The 23,306-nt window shown below is 37.9% G+C and overlaps 1 protein-coding gene across 7 annotated transcripts in view; it reads right to left on the reverse strand.

Moving 5' to 3' along the window:
* Nucleotides 1–23,306, reverse strand: part of QKI (QKI, KH domain containing RNA binding) — a 131,693-nt gene that overhangs the window by 39,227 nt on the left and 69,160 nt on the right. For all 7 annotated transcript variants that reach the window (XM_060753699.2, XM_060753698.2, XM_060753697.2 and 4 more), the window contains exon 4: nucleotides 20,590–20,733. In XM_060753699.2, the coding sequence (XP_060609682.1) occupies nucleotides 20,590–20,733 (144 nt within the window). The remainder of the gene's footprint in view (nucleotides 1–20,589; nucleotides 20,734–23,306) is intronic.

The raw sequence follows: 23,306 nt of genomic DNA on the forward strand, positions 1-23,306 counted from the left end.
AGTGCCAAGGCTGACAAAACAAGCCAGTTCAATGATAAATCACTCTTCAAAGATGGCTCCATAAATGTAAATATATGATCTTAAAGAACCAGATCAAAGAGTCTACCTTACTTGCTTTTATATAAAGTCTTCAATGCTCTTCATGATCAGATTTGACAAGTATTATAATAAAACTTACATGTAGAGTGGGGAAGTTAAAATCAAGTTAATGCTCAATGAAACAATATAAAGAGCCATTTTTTAATAGTATCACTTGAAATAAGATCAAATCCAGCAAGGGAAATTAAATTTACATCTACAGCAATCAGATTTTGTTTTCTTACTCTAGGGATATGCAGCACACTGTCTCTTGAAATGTGCTTACTGAACAGTATTTAGCAGAAACAGTCTAGCTTTAATAAGCTGATGGTCTGAACAGGAGCATGGATCAGCTAGTTCTTATTAAGTATGTAAGCAGCTTTCTAACAGCCTTCATGTTGCTCACTGCTCAGCCTATGCCAGAGAAAGCTAAGATTGCTCCTTTAAACCCATAATGTATGAGTTCATTCAAACCTTCAAATTACTCTAAGTAAACGTGTCTTACAATTGAAAATTCCCATGGCAACTCACTTAGTTTGGCAGCCAAAGGGACCCAAATTCAATCCTTTCATCCTTCAGCTAACCATTACAATGGCAATTATGCATTGACATTCTAAAGAGACTGCTAATTACTGTACTTTAGGTCCCCAGAAAGACTTTTCATTGGGATTAAAATGGCCCAGCATAGTTGAAAGCACTTGAAACACCATTTTGCACTCTCACACTGTATTTGTCTAGAACAGGCATGGGCAAACTTCAGCCCTCCAGATGGTTTTGGACTTCAATTTCATGAAATCCCAGCCAGCTTACTGGCTGTTAGGAATTGTGGGAAATGAAGTCCAAAACACCTGCAGGAATGAAGTTTGCCCATGAAGGCTCTACTATTGCAAAAGTCAATGAATGCAGGGGGCGACAGCAAAGGAACAGAAACAGCAGGCCAGGAGAAAAGAGCAGAAAGCACCCATATTTTCTAAGCAGAATATTATATGTACAGCTTGAAAAAGTTCAGAAAAAAAGATTTAAGTTCCATCTCGGACTGTATGAGACAATTTACATGGGTGGATGGATGGGTGATAAAATGGGTTAGAGAGGGAGGCACTGGTCACTACAAATACGTTTTGTGTGGAAAAACATTTTTTCATAGATAGTAACTGTCAATTAATGTATTTCAATGGGAAAGTATGTTGTAAAGTTTCCAAAAAAAAAAGCAAATCAATTTAAAACACAATATTTTTCCATGTGCAAAATAATTATGTAAACTAAACCACAGTGACTAGGAAATAAATGTACATCATGCATTTTGCCATGATGGCACACTGAGTTTTTAATGTATATGTTCTTATTATGTGTGTTTATGGCATCAAATTGCTGCCTTTATATGTAAGCCGTCTTGAGTCCCCTGTGGGGTTGAGAAAGGTGGGGTATAAATATGGTAAATAAATCTGCAGGATGGGGTGAGCCCCCGTTGATAGCCTGCTTTGGCGGTAAGGTAATGGTGCTCCATGCAATCTTGCCGACCACATGACCCAAGAGGCGTCTACGGATAACACTGTCTCTTTGGCTTAGAAATGGCACCACTCTCAAGAGTCAGACTTGACTAGACTTAATGTCAAGGGGAAACCTTAACCTTTACCTACATGCTATAATAATTTGAACTGTTAAGCAAGTCTAATGTGCTTTAATTTGTCTGCAAACTTTTAGAGAAATACTATGCTTCAAATTCCTTCATTTACTGTCATTTCCAAAATCAAAAGTACTACATTTTCCTTTTACTGATGTAGATTTGAATGCCTGTACGGTGCAAACACACCTATTAAAACTAAATTTTCACACCCCTGTGTAGATGAACCAAAGGTGACTCCTGTGGCACAGAAAGGGTACATGCACAGAAAGGCTTCCTCGTCCACGTTTTAGTAAATTCATGTTAAATGTCAGTGCTGGGGATTTGTTAAGATTTTATTACAATATTACCTCACTGTCCATGAGGGATACGATCCTGAACTTACTGTAGAAACAGAAAATCTTCGCTAATAACAAAAGGCAGACCACTGTTTGAACATTAGTTTTCTGACAAATCAAAACTCATTATAAGCCACTTTTCAATACACAGGCAGCAAATGAGTAACTCTCCATGTGACTGAACAGTGAGTCTCATGATACTTCCTCATTGAGCAGAAATCTTGGTTTGTTTACACACTATTCCAAGACCTCTGCCTATTTCTGATTTAACAACAATTTAATATTCAACATATATATGCTATTCTGCAAGCTAAACATGAAAACTATTATACCTCTTGGAGACCAGATAGATCAGAGGTTCTCAACCTGTGGGTACCCAGGTGTTTTGGCCTTCAATTCCCAGAAATCCTAACTGCTGTTAAACTTGTTGGGATTTCTGGGAGTTGTAGGCCAAAACACCAGGGGACCCACAGGTTGAGAACATTCATGTTATTCCAGGTTTTAGGCTAGCACACACTCCCCTCCACACTCACATACAGGGTAGGTGAAACAAAGTTTGTCATTTATAATTATAGCTTGGAATAAACTTGAATTGATATAAATCTGAATTTTAAAAGATAGTAAACTCTGTTTATGATCATTCTTTGTTCAAACAAACCAGAATAATGCCATGTGTTGAATCATTAATTTGATTCATATTTGCTTGACTTAAATTTGTTGAATACGTGCCATAGGTTAACATATTGAGACATTGTTGGTTATTGAGTCATTGAAAATTATACAACTTAATGTGGTGATTAAAAGAAGAAAAAAAGGAGAGAACTTAGTAATTTAATCTGTTTTTCATGAAAACATGGGGCTGCCAAATAAAAGTACAGGCAGTTCCCAAGTAACAAACATCCAACTTACAAACGACTCACAGTTAAGAATGGGGGTGAGACAACAGGAAGTGAGAGGACTCTACCCCTAGGAAGGGAAATTCACTCCTGAAAGAGTTATCATGGGGAAAAGAGTGTCTCATCTGAAGCTTTATCACCAACCTTTGTTTCTACAACAAGCCATTTGTTTTTTAAAATCCAATTACCATCTTCTGAGCAGGGGCACAGACAGCAAAACAAACACAATAGGGAATTAATACTTCCCTATGTTTTACAAAGCTAATAAATGTATACATTTAAAATGTACCTGTTCCAACTTACAAACAAGTTCAACTTGAGAATCAAACCTACAGATTTTGTTTGTAACTTGGGGGATGCATGTACATTAAGTCTTTAAACTTCCTTTAGATATTTTTTCTTGCATATTAACAAAACTATTGTCCTGCTTTCCATAATGAATTATTGCCATTTCAAAACTTGCATTAACAGAATATCACAACAAAATATACAAATAACAGAGCATTAGTAAACCACTTGCAGCGCATTGCAATATTGAAGCAACCCAGAGACCTAGCAAAATACTATCTTGTGTCATTGCCAAAAGGCTAAAAGGAAGTCAAACATTATCTCAAGTGGGCATATTCTGTAGTTATGGAGTCGTGTTCTAATTGGCCATGTCTTTGTAATTACAGGACATGAAGAGAAAGTCTTCTAACAGTTGCAAATTCCAGCAGATTCATGTGAGATGTTGATATTTTCATTATGTAAAGTAAGACAGGGTGTATTGACTTTAGGAATTACTGTCGACTAGGAAATTACCTGAATTCTGCTTTAAACATTGTTTAGAAAGCAAGAGGAGATGAATCTATAACCACATTTTAAATTTTATTTTGAAAACCATACTGCTGTATTAAGAGAATCACAAAAGATCCAATTTTGGACAATTGTTTTACTTTATTTCTTTATTATTCAAGGCTTTATTATTTATAGAAATAGAAATGCTCCCAAATTTTGGAAGAATAAGTAATATTTACTGTTCCTAGATATTACATTTCACAATAATGGTAGATTTTAAGAGTTTTTAAAAACCATTTAAAAACTTTTAAATGTCAATTGGAAAATGTCTGGAGTTCTAACTAGGGTCCTTTGCCAAAGGAAATATGGGATAAAACAAATAAAATAATTATTTTTATTTATACTCTGCCTTTCTCTCCCAATGCTGTATCTAGCTATCCCTTTTATGCTTCTGTAAGACTGATTTTGTCTCTTTCTCATATCTATCTCTCTATCTATCCATCTCAGTGGTTTTCACATATAATATCTTTCTACAGAAAACTCCAGTTTCAAAATGCACAATTTCATAAACATTGATTAGTAAAACAAGAATAAAAGTTAAGAGTAGGCAACTGCCATGGTTATAATATCAATCAGACCTAGGGTTTTTTTGTTTGTTTTCTTTCACATTGATCTTTAGGAAGCACTTGGCAATAAACTAAGTACTTAGGCATGTAAATCATTGAGCTAATAGCCATTATCCTTCTTCCTCTTCTTCTTCTTAGGCTTTAGCCCAAATAAAACCTAATAGAAGGAAAACTCCACTGAACTTAATTGTGATAAAAACATAAATGCAAGTGAAGTATTTCCTTTTTAAAGTGTCATGCTTTAAAATGTTTAGAAATATTCCAGTAAGAAAATTAAAAAAAATTAGAACATGTTTAAGTCTTTGAACAAGTTTGAGTTACTACTATTTACTTCTAACTTAATGACCAATAAAGTATGTATTAAATTCTTACTGTAAATTATCAAACAGTTAATATAGAATATAGACATGTGTATTGTTTCAACTGACTGTCATATTGTGGTATTTAAAAGTATTAAAATATTCATTTATTTACAAAATGCAGAGGATAGTTTTCCCTCAAAAAAGAGGTGTCAAAGTGGCTTATAAAACACAAAAGGCATAAAAATAGTAATATATATACACATTAGTACAAATTAACATTAATGTGTTTAATGCAAAAACAGCAAAAAAAACACAACATGAAAACCACTGTTTTCTTGGTAACCATATTATTTAAGGAACATTATTGTGAACTTCTTCAGAAGCAATGCTTTAAAGGGGTGGGGAAAAGTTTGAGGAGGATATCACAAACAGCATTAGGACTACAATCAAGAAAACTGTAAATATGCCAAGTATATGCACTGACCACTGTATAAAGCTAACAGAGCTCTGAAAATATATATATATGGGGGGGGGGGGGGGAGGTTGTAGAGAAGCTATATGAATTCCATTCATCTTCCTTCATTGTAAGATGTATTAAACAGAAATATTCATGCCCAAATGATTTCTTGGATGGAAAGTAGGACGCTGAAGCAAGTACCATGATATTTACTTGAATCTAATGCTCACTTCTCTCTCTCTCTCTCTCTCTCTCTCTCTCTCTGGCTAAAGCACCTTGATAAAATTAGTATACGTATTAGATTTGCATAAAATGGTAATCTTAGTGCTAAGTCAAAGCAATAGATAAAGCTGCTACAAGACCAATGCTATGTAATCCTGGGATTTGTAGTTTGGTGAGGCATACATAGTCTTTAGCACAGCAGGCTTAAGGCCTTAAAATTACAGACCCCATGACTCCACAGCACTGAACCAAGGCAGTGGATTCATTCTGCAGGATAGATGCACCTAAGGGTTTCCTTTTCTACCCTTTGCTGAACTTTACATTTGTCAGTTTTTTTTGGTTTCATGGTTTTGAAAATTGAACTGTGCATTAGATTCAATGGCGCATTAGACTCGAGTAAATACACATAATCACAAGGGAGGAAATTTAAGATCTTATTGACAAAATAAAGAACCCAAAAGTGAAACTGCTAATCTTCTAACTACAGCATGTATCATGCTCCTAATATTATTGTGTACATCAAAAGTTGATTTATCATTTTTCAGGAATTTCCATTGTAAGGTAGCTTTGTACAATACAGTAAATAAGAATAAATAAGATTACTGTGGGCAGTCTGGGATTTATAGTTCACCTACTATCAAAGAGCATTCTGAACTCCACCAATGTTGGAATTGAACCAAACATAGCATACAGGACTCCCATGTGTGCCACAGAAACATGTGGCAGAGGATGGCTAGTCCAAAAAGAATATCCTAGAACTAAGATGGTCCGCCCCAGGAGGCTTATGGATCCAGAAGGACTCCTGATGGCTCTTGGGGATGTTTCCGCTGCCTTGGATGGTGATTCTGTCGATGCCCTGGTCGCTCACTGGAATAGGGAGTTGACTAGGGCAATAGACACGATTGCTCCGGAGCGCCCCCTCTTAAGTCGCCGAGCGAAACCGGCCCCGTGGTTCAACGAGGAGCTGGTGGAGCTAAAGCGAACAAAGAGGTGGCTAGAGAGCGTGTGGAGGAAAGAGCCCAGCGAGTCAAACCGAACACGCCTACGCCTCTATCTAAGGGCGTATGGCGCGGCAATAGAGGCCGCGCAAAATGCTTTCTACTCGGCCAATATTGCGTCCGCAAGGAACCGTCCGGCAGAGCTGTTCCGAGTAGTCAGAGGGTTGTTGAATCCCACCTTGAGTGGGTCCCCTGACGACTCGGCAGCGCGCTGTGAAGCATTTGCTCAGTACTTTGCGGACAAAGTCGCTTTGATCCGCGCGGGCTTTGACACCACATTAACTGCAGTCTCTGAGGATGTAACTCAAGCATCTGCTTGTCCAGTTTTGTTGGATTCGTTTCAATCTGTTCAACTCGACGAGGTCATCAGGGTTCTGGGAGAGGCGAGGCCCACCACATGCATCCTAGACCCCTGCCCTTCCTGGCTGGTAAAAGAAGCCAGAGGGGGTTTGGCAGAGTGGGTAAAGGTGGTGGTTAATGCCTCCCTTTGGGAAGGCAAGATTCCAGCCAGCTTAAAACAAGCTGTCATCAAACCGCTGTTGAAAAAACCATCACTAGACCCCACTCAATTCGTCAACTTTCGGCCAGTCTCCAATCTCCCCTACTTGGGCAAAGTCCTGGAACATGTGGTGGCCTCGCAACTCCAGGAATTCCTGGTGCACACGGACTATCTAGATCCGTCACAGTCTGGCTTTAGGCCGGGACATGGTACTGAGACAGCCTTGGTCGCCTTAGTTGATGATCTGCGCCAGGAACTGGACAGGGGGAGTGTGTCCCTGTTGGTTTTGCTGGACCTCTCTTCGGCCTTCGATACCGTCGACCACGGTATCCTTCTGGGACGCCTCGCAGAAATGGGTCTTGGGGGTACTGCCTTGCAGTGGCTCCGGTCCTTTCTCGAGGGTCGCTCCCAGAAGGTGTCACTAGGGGACTCCTGCTCGACTCCTCGGCCATTGCACTGTGGAGTCCCGCAGGGCTCAATATTGTCCCCTATGTTGTTTAACATATACATGAAGCCGTTGGGAGAGATCATCCGGAGTTTTGGGGTGCGATGTCATCTGTACGCAGATGATGTCCAACTCTATCACTCTTTTCCACCTGCCACTAAGGAGGCTGTTCAGGTCATGAACCGGTGCTTGGCCGCTGTCACGGACTGGATGAGGGACAGCAGATTGAAACTAAATCCAGACAAGACAGAGGTACTCCTGGTCAGTCGTAAGACCGAACAGGGTACGGGGTTACAGCCTGTGCTGGACGGAGTCACACTCCCCCTAAAAGCACAGGTACGCAGTCTGGGAGTTCTCCTGGATTCATCACTGAGCCTGGAACCCCAGGTTTCAGCGGTGGTCAGGGGAGCATTCGCACAATTAAAACTTGTGCGCCAGCTGCGTCCGTACCTTGGGAGGGCTGTCTTGGCCACGGTAGTACACGCTTTGGTTACATCCCGCTTAGATTACTGCAACGCTCTCTACGTGGGGTTGCCTCTGAAGACTGCCCGGAAGCTGTAGCAAGTACAACGCGCGGCAGCCAGATTACTAACGGGTGCGGGGTACAGGGAGCACACCACTCCGCTCTTACTTGAACTCCACTGGCTGCCGATTAGCTTCCGAGCACAATTCAAAGTGCTGGTGTTAACCTATAAAGCCCTAAACGACTCTGGCCCTGTTTACCTCTCCGAACGTATTCTCCCCTACGAACCATCAAGACCACTAAGATCGTCTGGAGGGGCCCTGCTCTCGGTCCCTCCGCCTGCACAAGCACGGCTGGTGGGGACAAGGGACAGGGCCTTCTCGATGGTGGCCCCTCGACTTTGGAACCCCCTGCCATTAGAGATCAGAACTGCCCCCTCCCTCATGACGTTCAGGAAACTAACAAAGACCTGGTTGTGGAACGCGGCATTTGACAACTGATTTAATTCTTTGCCCACATGAAAGGAGGATGATGAATGGGATTGTGATGGTGTTGGACGAGTTGGCTCTTTTAACTGTGATGATAATGTTTTAACGTGTATAGTGCTGATATTTTAACCGTGTAATGAAGTGGCATTGTGTTGTTATTGTATATTTTTTGTATGTTAACACATGTTGTGAACCGGTCCGAATCCCTCTTTGAAGGTGAGAGGGTCGGTATATAAAACCTCGAAATAAATAAATAAATAACTAGAAAAGACAAGTGACAAAAACTGTCAAAGGACAAGTCCACTTGCACTACAATAAAAGAGCACAACACTTTCAGCTGTTTAGCTGGGGTTAGGGTTGCTCACTACCATTTGTGCATTGTTTCCTTCTGAAAAAAAATGATTTTATCTCTCTCTCTCTCTTTCTATATATATATATATATATATATATATATATATATATATATATATATAAATGCTTTGTGCGTAATGAGTACCTTAAAAACAAAAGAACCAATGAACGAAATCACACTAAATTTGGCAACAAAACGTCTCACAACACAAGGAGTGACCATCACTCAAAAAATTTTGTCATTTGGGAGTTGTAGTTGCTGGGATTTATAGTTCACTTATAATTAAAGAGCATTCTGAACTCCACCAACTATGGAATTGAACCACACTTGGCACACAGAACTCCTATGATCAACAGAAAATACTGAAAGGGTTTGGTGAGCATTGATCTTGAATTTTGGAATTGTAGTTCACCTCCATCCAGAGAACACTGTGGACTCAAACAATGATGGATCTGGACCAAACTTGACAGGAATACTCAATATGCCCAAATGTGAACACAGATGGAGTTGGGGGAAATAGACCTTGACATTTGGGAGTTGTAGTTACTAGGATGTATAGTTCACCTACAATGAAAGAGCATTCCGAACCCCACCAACGATGGAATTGGGCCAAACATCCCACACAGAACCCACATGACCAACAGAAAATACTGTGTTTTCTGGTGGTCGTTGGTGACCCTTCTGACCCCCCCCCCCCAGGGTCTTGACTTCCCAGGTTGAGAAATGCTGCCTTAAGGCCATCCACTCCAACTCCCTTCACTAGGGCAAGAAAACATAATCAAAGCCCTCCTGATAAAGGGTCATCCAGCCATTCACACACACACATATGTATATGATAGATGCAGTATCAAAGATTTGAAACGGACCCCTAAAGAAGGACAATGATATGTTGCATGTTCCAGAGTAGGCAAACCAGACAATCTCCACATCAACACTGGCAAAGAAACAGCAAGAAATACTGTTTACCCACAAGCGGAAAACATTACATAGATTAGAAACCAACACTTTCTAATTATTTTACTTTCCAGATCACCAGACTGGGCCACAGCAACGCGTGGCAGGGGACTGCTAGTGGTAGAATAAGAGGTGGGGAATATACCCTGGACTCCCAATTGTTATCCAGTTTTTGGATAAATAAGCAAACAAATTTGTTTTTCTATTATTCAAAACACCTAAAACACTGTACACTATATAGGAAGATGTCAACCTGATTTAAGTACATTCATAGTTAAACTTTAGTTATATAATATAATGACTCTGAGAACAAAATTAAAAGACAAACAAAGTCAAAAACATGTTTGTTAATTAAATGCAAATTAATTACTAGAAAGGTTTATGCTTTTTCTTTCAACTGTATGGTCTAACGGAACAGTGATATCTGCAACATAAAGTGTCTCATAATCTTTGGGACATTAAGATTATGAGACTTTAAGATTACAGAAATTTTTTGAATTAGGATTAAAGAAACATGCCTCCTTTTAAGACGATTAAACTAGGCTACCAGACATCAAAAGCAAATTAAATTCTACAAACTGTTATGGGTAAGAGTATGATGACCATCACAAGCCTTGAAAATATCTGATTTTAATCTTAGCTCCTTAGTTGTGTTTAGAGAAGAAAGGATTTACTGGCTTACAAATCCTATATTAGACATCTTAACCCTTGAAATACAGTTTTTAACATAACATTCCAAAGTTGATCTCCACCAGCACTGGAAAACTGTTTTAACCGCCTATTACACATTCATATATGCATTCCCAAATATTTTGTGCCTTCTAATGCATCTTCAGAAAGCTCTTGTACTTGTTTTTTTTTTTTTTTAAGCACCATCAAGAATGAATGAAATGGGTCTAAAGGCCACAAGTAAACATCTTCCCATCATCTGTATTCCCTCAGAATGTCTTGTACAAATTAAGTGAAAAGGCCTGCAATGGGCTCTTCCCCTGCATTCACCTATCAGATGCCCTATCCAAGTCACTCATTCCATTTCTTGAAACATGGAAATAGTCACTCGGGCACCTACTAAAATATAATACACAATGCAACATCTTCTCTTAATGGATCTATCTGTCATAATGAGATTGGCCATATTAATTAATTGCAGGATACCAGTTATTCAAATACGCAAAGTTGGCACATAGTGCATACATGACATCCCCTCCTCAAAAAAACCCAATCTAGGCCTGGGGGGGGGGCAGTTTTGATTCTTAGGAATTCTTATTAGTGCAGCCTGAAGCATTACTGAATACTCCTAGAATATCTAGTGCCTGATTTAAGAGGTAATGGCTAGTGAGCATTAATGATTTTATCTATGCGTCAATGGTGGTTCCAATCTGTGCACCATGTGATAAAAACTATTACACTGGTATATTAATGGTATATTTGAACTTGCCTTTTTCCTCAATTAGTTTTTTCTATTTTTAGATTGCTGCAGTATTTTTAAGGACTTTAATTTTTAATGAAAAATATCAGATTTCTACTCACGTGAAACATCATCTTCAATTTATATAGCGTTATCAATGAACATGGCACTTTACATGTAAAACAACAAATCACAGCCATCTAGGCACACCCAAGAAGGACAACGAACAACAATTAAGCTTCAATAAAGAATAAATGTGTAAATTTAGAAACCTACACAGCTGTCCACAATAACTTGCTCTAGCTTTTTCCATTATGTTATTTATGATATTATGAAGTGGCAGGCTGTCTATTAAATTTGCTTCTATTCTGTACAATTTTAAAATCATAAAAATTCCAGCCCAACTTACTTGTTCTGGGAGGGGCTTATCAACCTTTGGAAGACCTGGAACATGACACAAAAACTGGAATTAGAAAGGGGCAGCCCCTTACCTACTGGAAGAATTTTTCCTAAATGATCCTGTTCAGCCAAACAAAAGATGAGAGCACAGGACACTTTCCACTACCAATGCACAGGAAGTTCCATATCACACGAACATGAGCCTTTTGAAGCTAAAGCACCACTAACTATCTGAAGCTTCTATATTTAATAATAAATTATATTTCCCCAAAGAGGGAAGTAGTAGGGATATCTGACTAGACAATAACACTCTGGAAGAATTCCAATTGTACAAAAGCAACCTCCTTTTCTCATGCAAATGCCCTATCAACTGAGCAGATAAAACCAGTATCTAACAAGTTCCAGGTTTTTGTTTTTGTTTTTCCCTCAGCAGCATAATTCAGAAAAGAGGAGTTTTTATTGAAGATGTTGTCAACAATTCTGATGAGACATGTATCTATCTGGACATTAAAGTATGGCACACCCAGCTGTGAAATTATCAATTAGGAAATTATTTGCTTCTTAGATTTGCATATTTAAATCTGTGTGTAAGTCTCAAACAACACCAGTACATGGGGTTTCGCTTAAAAAATGGTAGTTTGATGAGAATGAAACAATTAATGTCGCACATGCTGAGTGAGGATGCAAGCCTGCATTTCCCTATAGATTTTTTTTTTTGAGATGTCACTCTACAGAGGATGCAGCAAAACTCAGAATATCTGATTGCAGGGTTATTTTCTGATAACATTTCTGGAAAAGATTTTAAGTTACAAAAACATTATATCCACTGAAAAGTATCTTGAGGTAGATCCACAAATCTTCTTAATACATACTATTTAAACTTACACAGGTGAACCTCCATTAACTCATCATTTCTGTCAACTATCTATTCAAGTACAATTACCCAAACATTACCAGAAAAAGATATTCAAAACAGAATAAACTCTTCCAGAGTTTACCTAGCGCAACCACTTTTTTCAGTCTCATCTGTTCAGCAGACTATAACCATAGAATCATAGAATCACAGAATCAATGAGTTGGAAGAGACCTCATGGGCCATCCAGTCCAACCCCCTGCCAAGAAGCAGGAATATTGCATTCAAATCACCCCTGACAGATGGCCATCCGCCTCTGTTTAAAAGCTTCCAAAGAAGGAGCCTCCACCACACTCTGGGGGCAGAGAGTTCCACTGCTGAACGGCTCTCACAGTCAGGAAGTTCTTCCTCATATTCAGATGGAATCTCCTCTCTTGTAGTTTGAAGCCATTGTTCAGCGCCCTATTTATTTATTTATTTAAAAGTTTTGTATACTGACCTTCTCACCTCTTTTGAGGGACTCAGACCTATTTCCAACCATAAAATCACATAAAATCAGTAAAACAACATAATTCATATTACAATAATACATTAAAACAGCAAATATATTCAAAAACTACAATGGTCAGTCGTCATACTAAAATCGATTGTACATCATCTTCCATCCATATCTCAGGGTGTTGGCTCACTCATCGAATGCCTGTCTCCATAACCACGTCTTCACCTGTTTCCTGAATGTCAGGATAGAAGGGGCGGTTCTGATCTCCAGTGGGAGAGAGTTCCAGAGTCGCAGGGCCACCATCGAGAAGGCCCTGTCCCTCGTCCCCACCAGATGCACTTGTGAGGCCGGTGGGACCGAGAGCAGGGCCTCTCCAGGCGATCTTAAGTCTCCAGGGACGATCTTAAGTCTCCTAGTCTCCAGGGAAGCAGAAAACAAGCTTGCTCCCTCCTCCCAGTGGCTTCCTCCCACATATTTATACATGGCTATCCTCTCAGCCTTCTCTTCTTCAGGCTAAACATGCCCAGCTCCTTAAGCTGCTCCTCGTAGGGCTTGTTCTCCAGACCCTTGATCATTTTAGTCACCCTCTTTTGGACACATTCCAGCTTGTCAATATCTCTCTTGAATTTAGCTCAAACGTAAGAGATTAACCTTTCATACGTGTGCCTTAAAATTACTATGTAAGAATACAGAAATCACTCACATTTCAGGAAAATAAAATTTAATTGGAACTAAAAGGGGCCATGTTTTTATGCTTTCAGTAATAATTTTCCCAGAGAAAGCTATATAACTCAGTTGTGATATAAAAAGTCTGGAGTTGGGATACCATTAAAATTAACTGATATATTTGAACATAAACCTGATTCTTCATTCAAAGAAAGTGAACAGACTGTATAAAAGCTGTGCTAATTAAACTGGTTATCCACAAGACCCTATTCTGTTCTTCTAACTGAACTGTTTTTCTTTATTTCATGGATTTTTACTGATAATTATCTTATTTGGTACTGCACAATTTAAGTCAACCTCTACAAAAGAGGCTGATGCAGTTTTCAAAGCATGTTCCATTACTGGGGACAATCATCAGGTCTCTTTTGCACAGAAGCCTAATAGATGAAAATGCTGACTATCCTTTTAAGTTAAGAGTCAATTCACTAATTGAAAAAAACACCCCAAAATAATATAAATAATGTGCATCTTTCTAGACTCTATTTCAATCCTTTGTTAATTGATATCCATATTACTGACGTTACAGGCTAAGCAACTAAAACCCATATTTCTGACATCATAGTGTACTGGTCTGATTGGTGGGTTAGTATTCTATGAGACCAGGGTTCAAATTCTTACGTGACCCAGGTAAGCTACGTTCTTTCACCCTCAGAGGAAGGCAAGCACAACCTCACTCTAAAGAAGTATCAAAAAGATTGTTATATGCTCATTTCAGGTTTGACAAAAGTCAAAAATTATTTTGATACACACAACAAGGTCATGAGATAATTGGTTGAACTGAGAATAATAAAAGATCAACTTCAGCCTGCTCATGATTATAACTGTTAAACAACATAGCCCTGTTTCATCTATTAAACTTAAATTTAAAAATCTGGCTGCTTTATAAAATCATAGTATAGTATGTAAGGTCTGAATTTCCTTACAGAACTGTGTGTTTCAATGTTGAATTGATTAATTTCTTCTTAACAATACTCAATCACAGGGCCCAAAACAAAAATATGGAAATGTTAGCATTGTGAAACCTCAAGTACAATGTTTTTTCACTTAGTCCTCTCCCCTCCAAATTTCCAGTTGAAAATATGAAGCTTTGATACTGAGAGAAAAACATCACAAAATGTTGTTCTTCTGGAATACTGCAACAATTTTTAAGGTAAGGTTTAATCAAGATGACAGATGCTGCATAATATTAAGATTTTATATTGTAGAGTAGAGACTGGAAAATGAGAATCCCAATGCATACTGTAGCGAGAGACAACATTAAAATCTACTACATCTTCTGGGGGGGTGGGCGGAATCAGTGCTTGTGAAAGTACACTACATAATTGTTTTAATTTTCCAAAGTATTTTTATTGATTAGAAACTATTTACAACATGTTAAAAAGCAAGAAAAAAAGTATAGCGTACTAGTTTACAGAAGTATAGTGCACTTACGAGAGAAACCCGAATAGTTTGAATTTTTCAATGTTGAGTTAAACTATCAAAATATACTACTAGCCTATTCCTTAGTTGTGCTTAACAGTGACCATGTGAGGTAAATGTTGTCCAAATAATACACTTCGTTATGTAATAACATTTCTGATCTCTGTTCTTTACTTTTTCCCCATCGTTTGTTTGTGTGATAACAAAAGCTATAACGTGAACTTAGGATATCGTCATTTTGAATAGTATGTAGCTCTCTCCTTATTATGGTATAGTCGTTATCATTCCCACCACAGACCCCCCCCCCCCCCCCGTGGATTCAAAAACCTATAATAAACTTGCTGCTTACAGATGGTCCAAAGTATTTGCAAAAAAGTCAAGCTGAAAAAGCTGTTCTTAATGAAAGGTGTTATTGTAATGTTTCTTAAAGTTGTTTCCAACGATTTTTTAATATTTCTTAAATATGCTAAACAATACAATTCTATGTTCTAATGAAGTAAAAATAAGGTATTTCATGTATCTTAGTAGTAAAATACATTGTGATTCAGATGCAGTTTATCTGAATGACTGCATCTCCCTACACAAACTTGAAGGCATCTTTGGGATCCCCAGATGAGGGCTGTCTTGGCAAAGACATAGGAGAAAGTATTTTCAGTGGCCACTCCCATTCTCTGGAATACCTTTTCACTGGAAGCCAGACTGGACCCCTACCTGATCCTCTGAAGCTAGTGGCCAAAGGCCTTTTTTTCAAGGAGACTTTTAATGCATAATTGGCTGCATGAAAACTTTTTGTGGGGTAGAGGTAGGGTTTTTTGTATGCTTTTTAATGACTTCATACTGCTTATAATCTATCATTATACTATAGTAATAGTTAGAAAACAGCAGTCAGAGAAAGAATAGTTAGACCTAGTGGTTTTCAAAAGCAACAAAATGCTGAATTTCAATTGGAAAAGAAGAGAAACTATAATAGAAATTGAATTGGTAAGCTTTAGCTCCTTAAAATCTCCTGGAGCAGAGGAGAAATAGTTTGGAAGGAATCCACAATGGGCAATGGTGGACAAAAATAGTCTGCTGCACGTCCCATGTGACGTATATATTTCATCTTAGAATAGACATCTCCGAGATTGTACTACTTGAATTTCTCTGCCTTCTGTTCCCACTGTTCAATGTGTGTATACTGCAGATATTGAAACCATTATTTCCCCTGGAAACTGTATCTGTAACTGACCACAATTCTGATTTGTAGTTTTTGGATTTGACTAAAGTAACCCAAGAAAGGAGGAAAGCAAAAGGAAACAGTGATAGGGGGAGATGTGCCCAATTAAATACACAATTCCAGAGGTTACCCAGAAGAGATAAGGAACTATGTTTAAACAAGCAATGCATGTAAGTGGAAGAAGACAACAGAATAGCAAGGACAAGACCTCTTCCAGAAAATTAGAAACACTGGAGGTAAATTTCAGGCAAAAATTGGCATGATAAGAAGCAAAGATGGCAGGGACCTAACAGAAGCTGAAGAGATCAAGAGAAGGTGGCGAGACTATACAGAAGATCTGTATAGGAAGGATAATAATATCGAGGATATTTTTGACAGCGTGGTGAGGGAATTAGAACCAGACATCCTGAGGAGTGAGGTTGAATGGGCCTTAAGAAGCATTGTTAACAACAAGGCAGAAGGAGATGATGGGATCCCAGCCGAACTGTTTAAAATCTTGAAAGATGATACTGTCAAGGTAATGCATGCGATATGCCAGCAAATATGGAAAACACAAGAATGGCCATCAGACTGGAAAAAAATCTACTTATATCCCCAACCAAAAAAAGGAAATACTATAAGACTGCCCAAACTTCCATACAGTGGCCCTTATTTCTCTTGCCAATAAGGTAATGCTCAAGATCCTGCAAGGAAGACTGCAGAAATACATGGAGCGAGAGTTGCCAGATGGACAAGCTGGGTTTAGAAAAGGCAGAGGAACGAGAGACCAAATTGCCAATATTCGCTGGATAATGGAGAAAGGCAGAGAGTTTCAGAAAAAAACATATATTTCTGTTGTATTGACTATTCTAAAGCCTTTGACTATGTGGATCATAATAAATTGTGGCAAGTTCTTGGTGGTATGGGCATACCAAATCACCTTATCTCTCTCCTGAGGAATCTGTATAAGGACCAAGTAGCAACAGTAAGAACTGACCATGGAACAACAGACTGGTTCAAGATTGGGAAAGGCATACGCCAGGGTTGTACACTCTCACCCAACTTATTCAACTTGTATGCAGAACGTTGGAACATGGAACACTGTTGGACAACACAGACAGTGAACACCTTATTGGAGGACTGCAATTATTTCAAGGGAGCTGAGAAGTTTTAACATCAACATAGTAGCACTTCAAGAGACCTAGAGAGCAGGAGAGGGACAGCTGAAGGAAGAAAAAAGGACGCTACACCTTCTTCTGGAAGGACTGTCTGAAGAAGAACAAAGAATACATAGAATCGGCTGTGCTATCAGAAACATCTGTCCAAAGCACCCATCGGCATTAACAAATAACTCTTAACCCTCCGAATTAACATTGTCAAAAGCCAACAGGGAACTATCATAAGTGCCTTCCAAGCAACACCAGATGCTGATGAAGACATCAAGGAAAATCTTTACTGTCAGCTGGGCACCATTTTGATGGGAGATACCAACCTGAATGAAATCCTGCTTCTCACCAAATGTGTGGAACACAACCTGGTCATCACCAACACGCTCTACCACTAGAAAAACAAGCTCAAGACATCATGGAAGCACTCCCGGTCAAAGCATTGGCACCTCTTAAGACTATCTAATTATACATGCGAGAGACCACTGCAATATGATTCTCACAAGAGCCATGACAGATGCCGATGACTGCTGAATAGACCGCAGGTTAATTTGATCCATGATGGCCATCAAAAATCATCCCCAGATGCAGACTTCAAGGATGAAAGATAAGGCATAAAATCAACACCTAAGCCATTCAAGAGCCCTCCAAATGAGCCCTTCTCCAAACAACACTCAAGGATCATCTACCCATAGAACACCCTGAAAATGTTGAGGAACATTTGAATAAACTGAAGATCTCCATCATCACAGCCTGTAAAGTAACCATTGGATACCAAGCTAAGAAACATATAAAGTAGTAGAGAACAACTTTTAGTACAAAAACCATGAGACTCAAATTACAATTTGAGGAAACAATACTAGAACTTTTGCCTTATTTTTTGGGAAAAAACAATTCAGCAATATTAAAGAACTAAAAATGAACACAGTGGGTACTTAATTTCTAGAACCTCCCAAATTCGTGGGTGCCTAAATCCTATTATATATATAAATAGAAGCAGTGGATGATTCTGTCTGTTGATGCAGACTCTATAGATATGGGGAACCAGTTGTAATCAATAATTTTTCATTTATAGACTTTAATGACATAAGTGGTAGAATCCTACAATTGGAAGAGACCTTATGGGCCATACAGTCCAACCTCCTACCAAAAAGCAGGAAAATCTCATTCAAAGCACTTGGCATGGTATGGTGGCCATACCCTTCATATTTCAAATATATTGTATTAGTCACAAATATTCAGTAGCAGGGTAATTCAAAGAACTTTGCCCTCAAAAATCCATGTTATTGCAGGTTGTAAAAAAGTTGCAGAATTAATAAAATCCACACGGATATATCACATTCACAATTACAGAATCAAATTAGGATTCACATTTAAAATCTTTATGCCTTAAAAAAACTGGTTACCATTTGCATTTAGCAATAGCATGCATCTCAGAAGTATTCTTCTCAGAATACTCCAATCTTTACATCCTGATTACAAGCTGATTGAATCTATCACTTTTCCCTTAGGGTTATGCATTAATTCTTTGACTACATTTTACAGCAAAATTAGCAGACAAATATTCAAAAATGACATTACAATTATCTGTTATAATCTGATCCTTCTTTTTGTCTCTCTCGTACAGCCTCTTCACTGAGACCAGTTCAATTATGGCCACAGCACTTTAACAAAGCCAACTGTTAAGCCTAGGAATGCATGCTTCAAAAGATTTTATTAACTGAAATTGCTATATCTCTGCAATCGCCAACTGCCCCTGAATAAAACTCTTACCATTTGAGAGCATGGGGAATAGAATTTCAAATGGTTACATTAAGATGCTTTTCCCAGCGAACAAATAGTCCATAACTTTAGTCATATGCAAGATGACGACTCTATAACATAAGTATTCTCCAATTGTCAGCCTATTTTTTTAGATTTGTTTCTCAAAATCTAAAAAGGGGTTAGTAAAACTTGACAGCTTGGCAAGTCATTAAACCGGTTGTAACTTTTGCTGTAATTATAAGATGTTGCCATCATGAAAATACACTGTTTTAAAATGGGATCCATTATTTTGAAACACCGCGACTTAAACTAATTTAATTATTAAAATAATTCAAAGTAATTATGACATAATCAAATAAGATGTTACAAAAATTCATTATTATTATTATTATATTTATGAAAGAGAGTTTTCTCAGTGGCTGCTGCTAGCCTCTGGAACCCCCTTCTCAGGAAGGCCTGAATGGTCCTTTCCTGCTATCAGAAGAAAAATCTTATTTAATTCAGTACGGTTTTTGTAAGAGATCTTCCCCCAAGAATGATTTAGGAAGTGATGTATTATTTCTAATCTTTTTAACTGCATTTATATTTTTGTAAGAGATCTGCAATGCTTTAATATTGTTCCTGGTTTAATTCTGTTTTAATGTTCACTTTTTGAATGTTTTTAATTGTGTTGCTCTTTTAAACTATAAGCTGCCTTGAGTTCCAATTCTGGGGAAAAGTCAGGATACAAATAAAAGAACAATACATTAAAATATAGTAGTACTGGTAGTAGCAACAACTAGTCATCTGCATTTGGGACAAAAGCTTTTGGGTTCATTTTTGTCTGACTCCATTTTGTTTATCAGAAAGTTACCCAAAAGGGGAGGGGTGTTTTCAGTTTCATTTGGCAGAGATTCAGTCCATTGGCTACAACAGGAAACTTTAAAGGCTCAATCGTCAACCACTTTAAGGCCTATATGCATGAAACATACCTCAGTTGTAGATCCCATTTACAACTGGGATTTACAACTGTTGTAGATCCCATTTACAACCTATTTACAACAAGTTTCAAAACTATTCACCAATGTACTGATTTTTTAGAATTATTTTAAGTTTTGAATATAATATTTTTAAAATAAGACAAACTGCAAAAGAGAGTTCTGGGAATTGTAGTCACCAGATGTATCCATTCTCAGCCAATCAGAGCATGGACACCACCAAGCTTTTCATTAGCTGAGAAACACAGAGGGAAAAACTTTAACTCCCATCATGCTCCAAGAGGAACTTTCAATGGACACCCTATGCTAGTGCCACTGGGAAAGTTAGTTCCCTGGACCCTCTCTGGAAGAGGAGGAAACTCTACAAGAAAAAGTGGAGGATGCTTCTTCTGCCGGGAAGAGAAGACGACGCCACAGATCCCCCTGTCTCAGGTATTTTGTGAACTTAACTCTTTCCAAAAATATCGTCTCTCTGAATTCATTTCACTGGTCTTTTTGTCTCTCTCTTCCCCTTTCTGTTTTTGGAAATTACACAAAAATTGCCCTCTAAAAACTACACATCTTTTCATTAACAGTGCTTTGAGCCCAACTCTAGACACATAGAAAGTATTTTGACCCTCAGTGAGAAAACACATATTTAAACATGAATATTTCAATAGCTACTTACTGCAGGTACCAGTAATTTTTTTACTTCATCCACAGCTCGCTTCAGTTTGATTTCTGCTCTATTTTGAGCATCTTCCACAGTGATCAGTACATGCAAATCTTCATTCAGATGTTCCCAATTGGGCTTCCCTCTATTTTGCTCTTCCTGGAAAAGACAAATGAAACATTTGTGATTTTTGATTATAAAACAGTTCATCGACTTCAGACATTTCCACTATAAATATCAAATGTCATCTGATGTCACTGATAAGGATTTTAAATGCACAGCCATTTCCTCATTCACTGAATGAAACATGAATTTTGCTACTATGCCTCCCCGCCTCCTCGCCCTCCAAATAAGGAATCAATTCATGATTATTTCAGATTACCTCATACTTTACAAGTTCTAAATGTATCATTTTTGCAAACCTGATTGACCGGAAGACATCTTAACACATTTTACATTCGGAAATCAAAAAAATTGAGAATACAGAGGCTCAATACCAACATAACACTATATTAAAAATGACAAAACAACACAAACAAAATGTATGAAATAAGGAAAAGCATGTAAACTTCAAAGTGTTTTTAATCCCCTAAAGACCAAGGTCACATTAAGAGAAGTACGAGATTCAGTTTTTTGCTGCTATTTTGGCCCAGTGAAGACTGATATTATATCTGGGCCAATTCAAGTTGAACTCAAAATTTAAGAAGGAGAAAATATATGATGTTTTAAAGGTAGCCGATGTGATAGGATTCTTATTTTTGAAAAAGTTTGGAGCTTTTAACAAAGTACAATATAACCTTCAAGAGTATCTACATTACTTTCTTAAAATGTATAACCCAGAACCATTAAGCATAATATGGTAGCCACCTTAGGAAGTAGATACTATGCTGAGGAAAGCATTGTCTCTACCCCTCAACCTGTACTGTGAGTCCTACATTACACTCCTGCTTTCACATGCAGTGGACAATGCTGTTAACACTATGAATGTTAAAATAATGTACAATTCCCAGTCTGGCTGGCTTTTGTTCCTTGATTGTGGGAGGTGCTTCCTTGCGCTTTATTTCATGAAGCAAAATGTCCCTTGCCTAGTTATATATAGGAATGTAAAGAACCATTCCGAACAAGTGAGATATATGACCAGCACCAAGTGTTATATTAGAGCATTACAACAATTTGACACTCCATAGAAAAATATTACACAAAATAAAAACAACTGGAAATAACCTACATATTCCAAAACTTAATTACAAATGAGAACAAGCAAACATGGAAATGTCAGGCTATTTTCACTGATTTAAAACTTAAACTACAAGGTTATAAACAAGCAGCTAATTTGTTTACTATATAAATTCATATTCTAGTAAAGAAGCACTGACTACTCACTTTACAATTCAACACACCTCTCCCCTTTAAAAAAAACAAACAGGATTTAACACTAACATAGTAGTGTTGCCTCTCCCAAAGATTCTATTCATATGCTCAGACTGCAAAATCTGAACGTTATCCATCAACACTAGATAAGTAAGATCCAAAATTATATCCACTGCAACATCATAAGCTACAGTGTTCAATTTAGAATGGATCCAAACAATTTTATCTACAATGTGCTGTGTAAATAATTCACAGCAAACTTTTTTTAGGATAAAAACGTATTAGATCCTTGAATACTCGAAACAGCCCTGCTGAACAGAGCAGAGTAATGCTGTCACAAAAGCAGACTATTTTCCTATTGCTAGGACTGCAACATATAGCTCATATTTGACTGGAATCACTCCAGCTTTTCTGCCACAGTCACTCAAAGTTCTTTCTATTTCTTTCATCATCAATAGCTCTATGAATAGGTGAAGGCATTCAGGAGTAATTATGTACAGTCAAGAGAGGTTCAACAAAATCACTTGTGACAAAAAAGAAACTTCCCCAAGAGGCATCACCTTTGTTGCAGTGGATGATCTTAACTGGACCACCACTAACCCTGCATCCTAATGAGTCTAAAACCTCTATAGGCCAAAGAAAAATCCTCCATACAATTCCTAGCATGCAAAACAATTCAGATTATGTTTCATAACATGTATGAGGCTAGATATTACTTGGGAAAAACCATGGTTCCCAATGAGAACACGTAGTCCTACTTTTATAATAACTAAAATGTCTCTGTGTTGTGTTTTAATTGAATATTTATTTTTTTAAATGTTGCAGGTAGGCCCACTCTCCAAATATGTCCACTGATCCTATGGTGTGAGCAACAATACTAGGACTGCTAGGAAATGGCCATTGTATAATAAAAAGGCACAACTAAAGGACAATATTATTAGCTATTAGATAGCAACTAGAAAGTTATCCCCTCCTGTTGGAAGCCTTTAGAGCAGTGTTTTTCAACTTGGGGGTCAGGACCCCGGGGGGGGGGGTCATGAAGGCATTTCATGTCACCAAAGACCATCAGAAAACATGTATTTCTTTTCTTTATATATAATAGTTTTTATTAAGATTTTAAGAATAACATCGAAAGAGGGAGAATATTAAAAAAGATGATAGGAAAGTAGGGAAAAAAGTAAGAAGTACATCCCCCTACCCCCAAGTCCACCAGAAAATACAAAAATATAAAAGACACAAAAAAAACAAAGAAAAAAAAGAAGAAAAAAAAGATAAAAATTGACTTCCATCTCTCCATCAGGTGTTGTGTCCTCAATGATTTTTCCATTATATCCACTTCATAATGTTCCTCTTATTTATTT

Source organism: Anolis sagrei, chromosome 1, assembly GCF_037176765.1.
Source record: "Anolis sagrei isolate rAnoSag1 chromosome 1, rAnoSag1.mat, whole genome shotgun sequence".
NCBI lineage: Eukaryota > Metazoa > Chordata > Lepidosauria > Squamata > Dactyloidae > Anolis > Anolis sagrei.